Source organism: Lepidochelys olivacea (assembly GCF_965140295.1).
Source record: "Lepidochelys olivacea isolate rLepOli2 genome assembly, chromosome: 2".
NCBI lineage: Eukaryota > Metazoa > Chordata > Testudines > Cheloniidae > Lepidochelys > Lepidochelys olivacea.
Window position 1 is genome coordinate 207,180,602 of NC_140412.1, and position 15,762 is coordinate 207,196,363.

General features: G+C 42.1%; 1 protein-coding gene across 2 annotated transcripts in view; it reads left to right on the plus strand.

Moving 5' to 3' along the window:
* The first annotated feature begins 212 nt into the window (after positions 1-212).
* The window catches only part of JAZF1 (JAZF zinc finger 1), a 283,110-nt gene continuing 267,560 nt past the window's right edge, over positions 213-15,762 (plus strand). Inside the window, exon 1 of one of the 2 annotated variants that reach the window (XM_084619316.1) lies at positions 213-464. In XM_084619316.1, coding sequence (XP_084475442.1) covers positions 350-464 — 115 coding nt within the window. In that variant the 5' untranslated portion in view covers positions 213-349. Of the gene's footprint in view, positions 465-4,823; positions 4,906-15,762 lie in introns of those variants that run through there. The other variant, XM_084619317.1, reaches the window with a different exon arrangement.

Genomic DNA, 15,762 nt, shown 5'->3' on the forward strand with positions numbered 1-15,762 from the left:
GTGTGAACTGCTGCTAAGTCTCCCCTGATAAGGTGATGAGTGTGGCCTGGGTCCCTTGATCCTGCTGCTGCTGGAGGCGGCGGTGGCTGCTGGGGTAGCACAGCTGTTACAGCGCAGCACTGGTCCCTCCTCCCAGCTGCGGCTGCCTCATCTCCCCCCCACCCAGCCCGTCCCTCCCCTCCGCCGCTCCCGACGCTGCTGCTGCTGCCGCCGCGGCCACCTCCTCCTCCCCACCCCCTCTCTCTCTCTCCATCTCTCTGTCCCGTTCCCCCTTTCCCCCGCCTCTCTCCGCCCTGCCGCCGGCGGCCCTGGCAGAGCAGGCACTGCAGGGGGATCTCAATGTAACACCATGACAGGCATCGCCGCCGCCTCCTTCTTCTCCAATACCTGCAGGTTCGGGGGCTGCGGGCTCCACTTCCCAAGCCTGGCTGAGCTCATCGAGCACATTGAGGACAACCACATCGGTGAGCGGCCGGGAGGGGGACCCCCCGCAGCGCTGGGGCGCGGGGGTGCATGTGCAAGGGGCGTGGGGCTGCCTGCCGGGCACGGGCAGGGCGGGGGGAGAAGGTGCCGGGGTGGCCGCACACTGGGCATGGGCGTGTTCGGGGGCGCGGGAAGCGGGGGGGGGGAGGCGTGAGGTGCAGGAGGCGGCATGGCAAGGCGTGGGGAGGGGAGGCTGGGGCGGCTGCACACGGGGGCATGGGGCGGGAGGAGAGGGAGGGGGGGGCCCACGCGGGGCGCCGCTGCAGCGGGGAGTTAGTTTGCCTTGGCAGGAGGCAGTGCGGCGAGCCGGAGGCGGCGCGGGGAGGGGGGAAGAGGAGGACGGGCACGACACGCCGCCTGCTGCTTCCGCCCCGGCTCTGGCTGTCAGCGCTCCGGGGAGGGAGGGAGGCAGCGAGCCGCGGCAGCCATTCCGCTTCCTCCTCCTCCTCCTCCTCCTCCTCGCTGCTGCTGCTGCGTCCTGTCAGCGCTGTTGCTAGGTGTGGTGGGGAGGATCGGGCGCTGCCTGCCCGCTGCAGCCTGGCTGCCCCGAAGGCGCCTCTCCGGGGAGGAAGGGTGTCGGGGAGGCCGGCGGCTGGGTGGGCGTGGAGCAGGGCCCCGCCGGCGGGGGCGGAGGTTAAGCGGCGGCGGCGGCGGCTGCAAGGGCGAGGTCTGCGTGCGGCTGGTGCCGCGCCTGGGGTCAGGAGGCGCCGTGCGGCTCCGGCAGCCGGGGGGAAGGAGGAAACCCTTCGGTGCAGCGCGGGCGGGGATTCCTCGGCGCTCTGCTGCTGCCATTTGCGGGTGAGCCGCGGCCAGGCCTCTGAGCCGGGTCCCGCCGGCGGGGCGTGGGGCTGGGCGCTGCGCCTGCCTGGTCATCACCTGTAGGGCAGCTCGCTCCCCCTCCCCCCTCGGGACACCGTGTTGATCAGGCAGGCGCTTTCAACAAGTCCCCTGCCTGGGATGCCACGGTCCCGAGTAATTCTCCGGGAAGATCCGCCCTGCGCTCGCTCCGACGGGAGTGGGGGCAGGGATTATGCCCAGCGCACTGTGCAGCAGGAGGTGGGGTGATGACTCGTCAGTCTGTTGCCTCCGGGAGGGTGCCCCTGGGTTTGTATCCGCACAGCACTTTGCAGTAACGTGCAGGTATGAATGTGTGAGGAATGACCCCGGATTTGCTATGCAAATTCAAAAGTTAACACTACGAAAAAGTTTTAAAAAAAATCTTTTGGTTAATATGTGAGCCAAAGATAAATCATGAGGCCTATCTTCTGTACATGGAGTTTTCTTAGAATAAACTTCGTTTAAAAAAAAAAAAGGTTAGCAGATCTGCTACATTTTTTTTTAATTGCTGTCTAGAATGTAATACACTTGATGCATCATAAGGGGAAAATAAAGGTGGGTGGGATACTATGTTTTATTGGTTTCAGAGTAGCAGCCGTGTTAGTCTGTATTCGCAAAAAGAAAAGGAGGACTTGTGGCCCCTTAGAGACTAACCAATGTATTTGAGCGTAAGCTTTCGTGAGCTACAGCTCACTTTCCGATGAAGTGAGCTGTAGCTCACGAAAGCTTAAGCTCAAATACATTGGTTAGTCTCTAAGGGGCCACAAGTACTCCTTTTCTTTTTATGTTTTATTGGGCCAACTTCTGTTGGTGAGAAATACAAGCTTTCATGCTTACACAGAACTCGAAAGTTTGTGTCTCTCACCAGCAAAAGTTGGTTGAATAAACAATACTACCTCACCCACCTTGTCTTGCTAATACCTTGGGACTGACACAGCTACAAATTACACTGCGTTATCAGACCTTATTTTTGTTGTCCCATTTAGCAGGGGTGTTACAGTGACTTTTAGGCAACCCCTTCTGTGTAACTGCTTTGCTGTGTTTTATTAACAGAATGTAAATTAAGCTGTCAGAAATATAATTTTCTTCAAAGTAGAAACTTGACAGGTTAGTGAATCTTGATTCGTTTTAATCTGAAAGAAGACTAAATTATAAAGAAGGTGTAAATAATTAGATTTGCTATGATTCAGTAAAAAATAAGTAAGCAGCGTGCTACTATACAATGATGAAACACACATGCTGTTCCATTTTATGACTTCTTTAATAAGCAGGCCCAAACATTTGAAAAAAATAATTGAGGTTTTGATGAAGTAATAAACTTTAAAATTAGACTTAAAAATTGAGTGTCAAATACTGTATTAATACAGTGTTATAGGTGAGATTTACATTGCAAAACAGGAAATTCCAAGGTATGTTTTCCATAACCATACACTTTTACATATATGTGATAAAATCATATACAGCAGCCATTCTCAGACTTTCAGATTTAGCATGCCATATCTCAAACTGAAAAATACATAGTATATTCTTGTTATAATCTTAATGAGTGTTGTTATAATGGATTCTCATTTTGATACTATACTATAAACCAGTGATTCTCAACCTTTCCCCATACAATGAGCCATGTTACAACAGGAAAACGTTTTGGGACTTCTCTCCCAGCTAGACATAAATAAAGGGAAGGTGGTCATGACAGTCCATTCCCGTTTGAATCTGTTTGCACTCCCAGGTTGGGAAGTCATACTATAAATGAAGCCACGTACTACCTGATTGCGGCCTGTGGACCGTAATTAGAGAATCACTGATACACAGTTGTACAGAATATCTCATATGCATGAGGGGGAAGTTACATTAGGCTGAGTTACCTTAGGAAACTATACACTTAATTTCCTAATATTTGTGCATTTAAAATTAATATTACATTAATATATATATTTGTATGTAATGCTTTTATTTTCTCTAAAAGAAAGTTGCAATGGATCACAGATTAAATACCCACACATATGTTCATATGAGCATGTGATATGACATTGCTTTGAGTACATTTATTTGAGGGTTCTTCCATGTGGGATCACACAGTCAAATAACATTACCCAAATGTGTGGAAAACAGCTTATAGTGCTTGTGATTTTCAAACACCTATAACATTTATTCTATATCAGTTTTATACAAATATGTCAAAAGTTTTTTTTTTTCCTGATGGAAGCTGGTAGTCACTGCACGGGCTCAGAAGTCTGTCATGCTGAGTTTGGTGCAGATTGGATCTTAAGTGGATTTCCAGTTTGATGTTTTAAAAATACGTCCTATTGAAGTTGTCAGTAAAATCAATTGGAAAAATTCTTACCTGGTGAAGAATTCTGAGCTAAATTCAACCTCAGTGTAAGTCACTACAACTTTATTGAAGTCAGGGATTAGTTTGACTTTGTTATACCCTCAAGATATATGGATGCAACTCCCACTAAAGTCATTGGGAGTTACATGTGTTAAATTGAACACAGGTCACAGTTCTTTCAGACTAAGACCCTGAAAGCTCTTCCACATGAGTAAGACCCCAGTACTCTCATGGAGCAGCTTGAAAAAAGTCCTAACAAAACTTCCTGAACTTTCCAAAAGTCTTCAATTTTGTCATGAGAAATTTCACCTGAAAGGGAAATTTTTTGAAAGGTTATAAGCATCTGAAAATGGGGGCTTATGAGAATGTCTTCGCTATGTGTGTGTTGTGAGCATAATACTATAATATTCTCTGTATATGTCAAAATCATTCTCAACACAATCAGGAAGGGATTAATTTTGGACATATAGAGTACATGGTAATATTTCTTTTAAGAATAAATGATGATTTTGAAGACTTCTTTTGTACTTTGTATAAGAATAAAAACAATAGGATTAGATTTGATTGTATTATTAATTTAAAAAATTAAATAAAATGTCCTGGGTAATAGGTATGCAAACAGTTAAGGTTTATTATTAATTTAGACTTGGTCCTGCAATCTGTTTTGTGTGAATGGATCCTTACAACATAGAGTCCCATTGGTCTGCCCATATGAGTCAGATTGGAACACTGGGGTCTTAAACATAATACACAATTCTGATAGTGTATATTTTCATAGCGTTACAATGAATCTTGTGTAGTAGCAAAGTAATTTATTTTAATTTGGTCATTTTGCACTGTATGTGGAAGGGGGGAGCTACAAAATGTATTTTAATTCGTCAAAACTAGTAAGGGTCAGTTTTTGCCACCAGTATTCAAAGAGTAAGGTACAACTTACTGTGATTAAGGATAGCAAAAACTGGCCTTTATATTTTAGGCACCAAAATTCCCTTTTAATATTTCTCATTTTCAAGTGCCAGTGGATGACATTTTAGAGAAATTCTGTAGTTGCTTTACTTACTTAGAAATACAAAATTCATGAATGCAAGTGTGACAGAATTTGATGTCTGTCAATAGATTTTTTTTTTGGTAGAGCCCTAATGTTAATTTTATGTATTAATTGGTACCTACAGCAAGCAACTGCCATAACAGATAGATGAAATAACTGGTGCAGATGAGCTGGGAGGATTGCCATCTCTTTTTGTGCTTGGCAGGTAAAGAATAATTAAACTCTTGTTTGGTGCCACAGACCCATCCCAATGCTACAGTCTGGTTTTATGACTGTATGGTGCAGCCTTCTGGGTTGGTTAGGCTTACTCAAGAATAATTATCTAGGCCTATCAAAGGGACCCCAGGTACTCCCTGTTGCAATGGGACCAAATTCTGAAGGAACAACCCCTCCATTCCATAACAATGTTAACTTATTCTGTCGCCATAACAGATAACCCTCATTCCCATCCTCTGCCTCCACACAAACACATGTACCTATAGTTCCTAGATGAAAATACTCATTAATGTAAAATTCATCAATGATTATTTTCTATGGTAATTATTTTCTAGGATTTTTTCATACCCTTGAGATGGCCTGGCTCTACCCAGTCGGCTTTGGCTTCCATGATGTTGTCCAGACTCAGAGCCTCCTTCTCCATATATGTTCGAGGAAGCAGGGATGATGGAAGGTGCGGGGAAGGGAGGGTTGTAGCTTGCTTTGTGGGATCATCTCCCTGCCTCCTGGGGTTTGGCTGCTATGCAGGCAGTCCAGCTCACTAATCCACACATTTGACTTTCCTACTCCCTGGCTAGAAGCTGAACTTCAGCTGTGGCTCCCTGATCCATGGAATGGCACAGAGGGCATGGACTCTAATCCAATTAACTCCAGTTTTGGAGTGTGCAGGGAGTCAAGGGCAGCTACAGGTAGGTCCCAGCAGGGCAGGAAGACTGAAAATAAAATGTTTGGTGCTTGCTTCAGCAGAATGGCAGATTCCACAGGAGACATGGTCGATACTGTGGTCCTATCTGATTGTATTAGCTTTGTGGAAGGTAGGAATATGTGGTAAGGGGGAACAGATACAATACTATATACAGTCTTTCATTTTGCAGAGCAGTCCTTAAATTCATTCATTATTCAGATTTAAATTTCATCTTCTGGTTTTCTCACAGTTGCTGAAGCCTACTGCGTAGGTCACATTACTGGCACTCTGTGATTTGATTCTTCATATTCTACTTCTTACTAGCACTTTTCAGTAGTTGAACTCCAGCCAGAAGAGCACAGCACACTAGCTCCCTGAAGGTTTAACAGTGCAAGTATCATGCTCTTTTGGTCTTGGGGTGCTCAAACAGAGATTCAGTTAGAATTCTTACTCATATTATTTATTGCATCAGTTTTCTTACCTTCATGGCTTCCGTTGGCCCGAGTTTACTATTTCTCCAGTGTGCAGATCAGGTTGGTGCTGATATCACACTAGGTGCTAAATTGATTACCTCTGTGGGAGGGTGGTGGGGGAGAGTAGTGAAGAATCAAGGCTGAGTACATTCTTCTCCTTTGTGCGGGTTGTATGATATAGTACTTAACTGAGATTCTGAAGCATCAAAAGGGAATCTTTCAGCCTTTCGTTGTACTAAGACCACACAAAATAGACAACTTACAGTAACTGAATAATTCAGTATAACTTGCTCTAGAAAATACAACATGATGTTGCTGCACGTCCTCCCGGTTAGTACCACATTCATACGGTGTCTTTCACTGTCAAGACTTAAAGCTGGAACTTTTTTTTTAATGGAAATTTTTACTCTGTTCCCAAACATTGGGATTGATAATGGAAAAGGGTAAGCTGTCACACTAAGTAGTGGAATTATTAGGAAAAAAAGAAACCCGCAAAAGAGAAATTGAGTGACATAATGAAGGCAGAAAAATTTTGGCACAATATTTTCAAAGTGATCGAGGAAAGTACAAATCAATCTGGATATTCTAATATGTAGCTCACCAGAGGAAAAGAAAGTATGTTAGTTCTGAAGTTCAACTGTGCTAATCATTTTTGGATCCTAATGCCTTCACTAATTTCAAGCCCTCATGAAACATTAAGGCAAAGGGGTCTATATAATCAAGGACCAGAGAGATGAGGTTAAAAAAAAAAAAAGGGTGTGTCTGTGAAAAGAGAATTCCCATGACCTGCGTGCATAAAGCTTGCTCAAAACTAGGACTTACAATGGTCAACTTGGGCTGTATGCTCACTTTGGTAGTAACAGGTGCTAGAAACAATAAATGTAGAGAAAGAGAAAAACTTAAGATATTGCATGGAAGAAGCTGTGGAGTACTCAGTAAAATGCAGATCTGAAGTGGGTGACCACAGTGTATGAAAGAAGCAAGAATCTTTTCTGAGCCCCTGCAGTCTGGCACAAAGGCCACCTACCCTTGCCATTTGCTAATGGCCCCAGCGTGCTTAGATTTCCACAGACACATATATTGGTAATACCTGAATTTTGCCGATAATAAAGTATTGCTGCTCAGAACAGCATTAACTTAATATCAGATATGTGTAATGTAACACTTTTACCCCCCCACGGTAATGTACCGATTAGCATCCGGTGTTGTCATGACCAGTTTTTCATTTTTGGAGATTCCTCACACTTCTTGTGCATCAGCTGTGTGAAATCATTTTTGTATTGAAAGTTAGTATGGCACCATCATATGTAGGATGTTTTGTGTAGTGTATAGAAATTAAAAGCAGGTTTTGTAGTTAGTTGCTACTTTTTCTGCCATGTAGCTTGCATGAACATATGGGCCTTTGTGTGCAATAAAACAACAATTAAACATACATACCTGTTATAAAAATATTAATAATTGTAGTTAGTCTCTTGATACAAAAGAACTAGGAAAACAACATCTCAAACTTTTAATCAACAAAATAATTCTTAATAATGATGCTGGACAAAGCCTAAAGATACATTTGTATTAAGTTTGCACCATGTCCAGTATTTCCACAGCTGTAATCATTCTTATATCAATAATCAAAATCTTTGCATCTGGTGGTGTAGGAGATACAATTATCTCTAAAGGACCTAATCTTTAGCCTTTGAAGAGTGTGGGGAGGGGAGGCCCAGGTACTTCAGCAAAGCTTTGTCTATGTTTTAAATAGTGATACTGACTTGTGATTCTTTTCAGCAGGGGTGTAGCTGCTTCTGCAGATTTAGGGGATTTGCTCCTCAATCATAGTTGCTTTGTCAGAAAGACTTTTGTTATCTAAGAGAGATCTTAAAAGAAAAACAACAATCCAACCTACTGAAAATTATGTCAAAAGTACTGTCAGTGAATTAGTATGTTTAAAATAAACTAAATTGCCTCTTTTCCTCAACTTGGATGATCACTCATTAGGTGAAGATTACTCTTTTTTGTTCTGTTACTGGGCATATACCTTATATCATAGTGGCTTATATTTCAGGAGAGCATTAAAAATTGTGTTGTGTTCAGGGTGTTGTGCCCTGAAAATGTATTTTTAAAATCTCATTTACATGCACTCAATAGTCTTAATCATCCAGGCCTACAGAGCCTTCTCTCTTTTGTGTTTGCATGCCTATGTGCAATGAAACTGTTTTGAGACCCACTGAATTTTTTTATGCAGTATGGCTTGACTAGTTTTCATAGCCACTGATCTACCATCTTCTGCCACACAAGGTAGTGTTCTGGAAGATGGGACCTGCCATCTCTAGTTCAGTCCTTTTATGGTCTGAGAAAGGACTCTTTAACTGGACCAGTTCTGAATTTTTAGCAGTGCAAAACTTGTCCCCAGCTCCATCAACAACAGTTATAGGATTTATGCAGGAAATAGCCCAGCTTGATTGTCATGCACATTGTGTAAAGAGTTGTCACTTTGGATGGGCTATCACCAGCAGGAGAGTGAATTTGTGTGGGGGGGTGGAGGGTGAGAAAACCTGGATTTGTGCTGGAAATCACTTTAGATAAGCTATTACCAGCAGGACAGTGGGGTGGGAATAGGTATTGTTTCATATTCTCTGTGTATATATAAAGCCTGCTGCAGTTTCCACGATATGCATCTGAGGAAGTGAGCTGTAGCTCACGAAAGCTTATGCTCTAATAAATTGGTTAGTCTCTAAGGTGCCACAAGTCCTCCTTTTCTTTTTATCAAGCAGAGAATGTAAGTTCTCTCTTATTCTGCCACCAAAGCAATTAACTTCTTTCAGCATCATGGTTTAGGTTTCAGAAGCAAAACAAGAGAGTGTAAGCTCTTTGGGGGCAAGGGAACATCTTTTTAATATGGGTCAAATTTTCAAAAGCACCTATGTGATTTAAAAGTCTAACTCACATTGAAAGTCAATTCTGTGAATGATCGAGTGAAACTCACTGGAATGTAGGCTCTTAAGTCACTTACACTGTTGAAACTTTTACCCTCTGTGTGTGAAGAATGTCTTGCACAAAGGGGCCCCCATAATGACTGGAGCACCTATCTGCAACTGCAACACAACTAATAAGGAATAGTAAATAGGGCTTATTCTCCTAATGTTTACAGTAGCATAACTCCATATACTTAAGTTGTGTTACTCCTGATTTATGCTGGTCTAACTATAGTCAGTGGACCTATGAATTTTACATTGGTGTGAGAGGAGAACTGGACCCCAAACATTTCTTCTGATTTGGTCAGTAAAATAAGGGAAGGCATATAGGAGGAACAAAGCAGATCCTGATGTTTGTTTTCAGCCTTAATTGCATGGTGCTTGTGATGGTATCTAGAGAATGGGAACATTCTTTATGTAGTGAGGAGGTAATTGTCCCTTATTATTCAATGAATTATCCTTCGGTCACTAAAGTGCTATTGGCTTATGACTGCAGTGACCTTTTTCAAAGTTAATAGACATAGAATGAAACCCTCTTGACATCTGTTTTAACCACCCTGATTTTTTTCCAACATATTGCATATTTATATTGGCAGTGGTGAAAGAAGCCAATGGGAAAGACATTTTGATTATATGCAGTTCACCATCCAATAAAAATGGCACAGACAAATCCACTAATACTCATATTTTAGTTAGTTATTGTTTGTTATCAAATACAGATAAAGATATTTACCAGATTTCATTGCATGCTCTCAAGGGTTATTGTTTTAAAAATCTATCACATCCAAACAAACTATGGCTTTCCAGATCCACCTCTGATTCCCTTGAGTTTTATTTAGGATTTGACCTTACATTATCATAAAATATAAATATTGTTACTGTCAGAAATTCATTCTACATCCATTCACGTGGAAGCTAATGGAGCTGTTTTATTTAAGGATGCAATGACATGATTTTTGTTGCTGTAACAGGTGTTCTCATATTGTGGATACCATTGATGGGATTTTTTCATGGCTTAATATTTGATCTATGTGTTTTACAGCAAAAGCAGATGAAAATAAACATTTGTAACATGTTGCAATGTCTGATTTTTTTTCTTTCGAGGATTTATGGATTTAAGGCCTGACCAACCCCTTATAGAGTCAATAGGAATCTTTCAATTGATTCCAGTGGGATTTGGAATAGGCCCCAATTGAGCTAGGAAGGAATACTGTACTATTTCTATTGACTGTTCATCATTTACAATACTGCATCCAAGTAAGTCTGGAGGTTAGACAAGGGAATGTTTGATGTCATCTTCAGTTTAACTCAAAGGCTTCATGCCACATTGCACTAGCATAGAACATATTTAATAGATAATCTGAAAAAATTTGCAATAGTGTGTTTCTCTTCCGTGGAAAAAACATAGAAAGGATCATGCCTACTAAACACAGAATGTGAGGATACTGTTAAAGGTAGGCTGTAACTCTTATGAGAAATAATATAAAGATGATCAGGCGGTGCCCATAAGATTTCTTTTTCATCTTTCACTTCATCTTTTCTTCATGGAATATAAAAAGAGGATCACCAGTTAAACAGTTCTGTTTTCTGAGAGTGAAAAGCTTATATGGATCTGATGGTGAAAGTCTTATCAGAGGTACCTAAGGATGTTATCTTAATCCACCTTTACCTCAACTCTGTAATCAATCTTATTTGTCATCCCTCTATACATGTATACGCTAAAAAGCCAAGCAAGTGCTCAGAACCATTTTGTGTTACGCTGTAGTGCATTTTTTATACAAAACAAATATGTGCATTGGATAGCTACCCGCTTTGTTTATTTTACAGCTGTCCTGAAAAGGTTTGTTTCCCCTTGTTAAGATACTCTTGTGAAATATGGTGCTTAGCTTCTACAAACATTAGAATCTTAATTTTTTTGTTTGGTTTTCTTCGTATGTATTAAAAATACAGTAAATAGATCATATGAGAGAGAAGAATCTGTGTAAGGAGCCTTTATATGAATTCTGCAGTACTTTATTTATTTATTTTGTATTTACTAATAGATCAGATGGAAATAAAGGGTACATCTGGTAAACCAGCCATATAAAATGAATCCTTGATCCTAAAAGGAGGTCTCTGAGCAGTTAAATGATGCATATTAGTTGTTTAGTTTTAATTATTCTATGTACAAAATATGATTATCTTGAATCTTCTGAAAAAGCTTGTTTTCTGAAAAAGCTAAAATTCACTGTACAGTAGAATGGACAAATAATAGTTCTGATCATTACACATGGTTTAATTAGTTCTTTGATATTAACTCTTTTAATAGTATGTACTCAGCATTCCCAGAATACCACTATTATCATGGTCCTTTTATTTGCTGCACAATGGAAGTAGAAATCTTGACCTAAGGCCGTGCAGATGGTGCCCTAATGCTTGGTAGCTGATCATTCAGAGGCGCGTATACGCACTAAAATGCACCACTATGAGCCTATTAATGTGGTGCTTGACTTGAACCAATGTGATTTTAGTTTTGATTTTTGATGTAGTATTATATTGTTACCTGGGCTGACCAAAATTTAGAAGTTGATTATGCCTTTTAATATGCTCTCTGTGTCTTGGTATGATAATTGAGGAAGAACTAGAATTGCTGTGTTCCTGAGTAGAGTCTAGAAGGAATGAGAGAGAGAGAGTGTTCAGAGTCTTACTACAGAGGACTCATCACCTTGTTCTCTGGGCATAGTAGAAACAACATCACTTTTATAATTCAGAAATCAGAAAAAACAACCTTGAAAACAGAGTATTGTATTGCATACATATTTGATATCAGTGTGAGCACCTGAAGATTAACCTTGCTCCATTCTGTGATAGATAATGTACTAGGTGGCACCTATAAACAAAAGGACTTTGTTTCCTGTGACTGGTAATGGCTTATTACAGCCATTTCTCTCTGATATAATCCTTGCTTGGACTGTAGATTTGGATGATGCACCTTTGGTGAGTCTGCCTTTGAAAGACCATTTAGAAGCTTCACCTGGTGTAGAATTCAGATGTTCACCTAGTTGCTGGTGCTAGCTACAGAGTGTGTATTAGTAAAGGCTGCATTTGCTTTCATATGCATGTCAAAGTATTGACAGTAATCCTTAAAGATCCCTGTCTTAAGTCTGGACTACTGGAGAAATTGCCTCTCCCACTATATGCTTACACGGAACAGAGGATGATATGGCAGCTATAAAAAACAGTTGTCAAGATCCAGGAGAGTGTGGGAGAAGCAAGATGATCTGATGGCAAGCTGCTGTGATAAAGCCTGGCACTTCTTTCCACTACCAGAAATGGAGGGGGGTAAAAGCAGGTGGAGCTGTGGCAGGGGCGAGAGAGGGCCTGCAGCATTCTTCTTTCTACTCTCACACCCATGGATATTTATCTGTCCAAAAGCAGGCCCCTGAGTTAGGAAGGTGGAGATAAGAGGCCAGTTGTCCAGTAGGAAATGCGCCAATAAACTTTTTGCCTTCTACCCACTTTGGAGGGTCCAGTTATAGCGTGTCAGAAGAGCCTATGACTGCACAGGCTTCGGGGGAGGAGGGTAGACGCCCAGGATTTGCACAGCCTCCCTCCAGGAGGAGGGCCTAGGGCTCGAGTCTAGTGTCATCATGAACCTTTCCTGCTTCGGGGAGGAGAGTGCATGATGTGGTTTCCTGTGTGTTCCCTTCTCCTTGTGAGCCTGTCCTTGCATCTGCCCACACTAGAGAATGCTGGCATTTCCAGGGTCAGTTCAAGCACATGGAATGCTTTTGAAACATATGACATCCATACACAATAGTGCTTCTAACAACATTACGACTGCTTCTGAATGTTGTAATTTCCCTAACTAGTTAATTCTGAATTAGTTCAATGCTAAAGTAGGTGGGAAGCATAGGCATTGTAGCTGTATCAGTTAGTCTTAGCGCTTTGTCCACCTTCAGTAACCGCGCTAGACAAGATTGCTCCTTTTTGGGGCAACCATCCAGATAGTCATTTTACGTGTATGTAATACCCTGCCTTCACTTCAGACAACTATAATGTACACCACCGCATCAGCATTCACTTCCGTGAGATTGCTCTGTTCTTGTGCATACTGCTTTCCACTTTTGGATCTGAACATTTGCTTGTCACAGAAAAGCCTCCCTGTTGTTTTGCTGCCAGCTATCTCAAGGTAGACAAGCAGGGCTTTCTTTGCTTTCTGGTCTGAGGCTATGAGTAAAGTCTCCTTTGAACTCCACAGCCTGGACACCTTGTTTCTGGTCAAGGTGTTATCGTGTCTGACTGAGTCTGGTGTCTGTCATAGAGCCAGGACAAAACTTAAGTACATGGAAGTGCAGCTTAATGAGGTATGAGACAATAATTGGATGTCCAGATTGGGAAGGCAGACCTGTCATTTCTATACTGAGTTTGAGCATGTGTTCAGCCCCAAAACATGGATCAAGTCTGAGATTATGGTGTGCAACACTGACACACTTTGTAAAGCGTCCAAGGGGAAGAAGTTGGAGAAACATAATAAGGATAGGAATAAGTAGTGCACAGCCTTTTGGACCTGCTACTGAAGGCTGCTTTTGTGGTGCAGAGTCAAAGACTTGACAGATGTGGCATGATCTTTCCTAGGATGATTTTATTGTGTATTTGGGCAGGGCACATGGTCTGACAGTTGTGTTAGTACTTCAGCGTGCAGGCCGATGTAAGGGTCAAAGTAGTTACCAGTAATGGTGGAAGTCCATCCCCATCCTCCACGCAGCAAACAACCAGGGTATGGAATTCCACCTGACAGAAGTGTCACTCCTCAGTGAACAGGCCTGATTCCTCATCCACCACTGTCACTGATGTGGCAAGTGTATCCTTGTCTCCTCCAGGTTATTTCTTGAAGTCGTACCCTCATGGTCATTGTGCATCCATAGAATCTCTTTGTGAGTGCTTGTTAGAGAGTTTATTCCTTCACTCTCCCACTTCCCTGGTCCTTCTCACATGAACAGAGAGCAAAAATACCTGAAGTCCGAAGGTGCAAACAATTCAATGTTTTTTGGGGTGAACTTCCAGCAAGCTTAAATACAAGTTCCTTTTCCTTATTTCCGAATCCCAACTTACTTCCTGTTTGCCCCTAATTTATATAGTAATATTCTTAGCTATACCTTAACCAATCATTCTACTAAAATTTAACTAACCAATCCTAACATATTGTAACATGATTATGTAACCAATTATATCCCACCACCTTAATTAGTTTACACCCAGCAAAATTAATTATACAGCAGACAGGAACAATCACAGAACCAGACAGAGATTATACAGACAAACAATAGCAAAGTGGGAACTATAATGGCAAGACAATACAGAAGTGAGGATTTCACATCCCAGTATTGATAAGTGAGTTCTTGCCAGACAGGATGCTATCAAACTAAGTTTTCTTTTACATTTTCTAGGCACTTCCCTTTCTCTGGAGCTGATAGGCACTATCAGGACAGGATTGTATTCCTAACAGCCCAATAGCACCTTCTTTCCATGTGACTACTTTGGAATGTGAGGATGTGACAGGTCGCTTCCCAGCTTATGGCTGCCTCTGTCGCTTAGCCAAAGGCCTTAGCCTAAGAACAGGGCCCCAGACTGTCACAGTAAGAGAAGGACCTTACATTGGCAGACAGTGATTTTGATTCTTTCTTTTATACCTCTAACTAGCCAAGTGATAAGAATACACCTAAATTCTTAAAGTACAGGCCTTTACAGGCAGGCCTGAATATCTATATCCTAACACTCCACCCCTTTTTTTCTTTTTCTTTTGGGATCCTCCTGCCTAGGTATCCCTGGAAAAGCATAGGACATATGGCGACACATTTCCTGATAGGGCCAGGCATCAAGGTGGAAGGTGTCGGTGCTCCATCTGTCCCACTGCCCCTTGTGTAGTACCATGCCCTGCACCTTCTCTCGTATGGGCATACTACACCTATTCCAATTAGTGTTCCAGACTTCCCAGTATAGTGGGCCCGAGAAGGTTGGGTCCGGGTTGTCTAGTACACATAGGTGGGGGGGGAGGGGCTTACTACATTACTTATAGGTTATAATTAGTGGCTGTTCTCTAGGGGGTTGTGCCCCCCTTGATCGTTTCCATATGCAATGTAACACACATATAGTTAACAATACACTAGCTGCTGTGATAATCCACAGCAACACTGAGAGTCTTGACCACTGCAGTATGGTCCAACATCCTGGCCACCACCAAAAACACTGCTTCTCCTCCTTTGATAAGGTTAAAATTTTGTCAGCGCCATCTTGTAGTGTGTATTGTGTGTCCAAGTGTTGGCGCTTGCAGCAAGTTGCTCTTGTAATCTTTGTGTACTTTTGTCCATATTGTGTGTCCATTGAATATCCACAGTGAAATTTGGTATTGTCCAAAAAAATTCAACTACTTGGTACGGCATGGGGTAGTAGGTGCCGGTTCGATTGTTTACAACGATGAAGTCCACTGATCCATTGGTGCACCATAGTCCAGGTGGCAGTGTATAAAAGTTTATAATTTGGTCATACACTGGAAGGATTTTGCCTCCTAGTGTTATGTTGCAGGATTGCATACATTCCCAACAGAATACACCGTACCCCATATACATTACCCCTAAATGCCCCCCCTTTGCAATAGGCCATTGATCCTGCTCCTCCATAGTCATAGGAGAGGGGCACATCCATATTCCTCCTCTGGATATACAACTGCTTAATGTGATGAC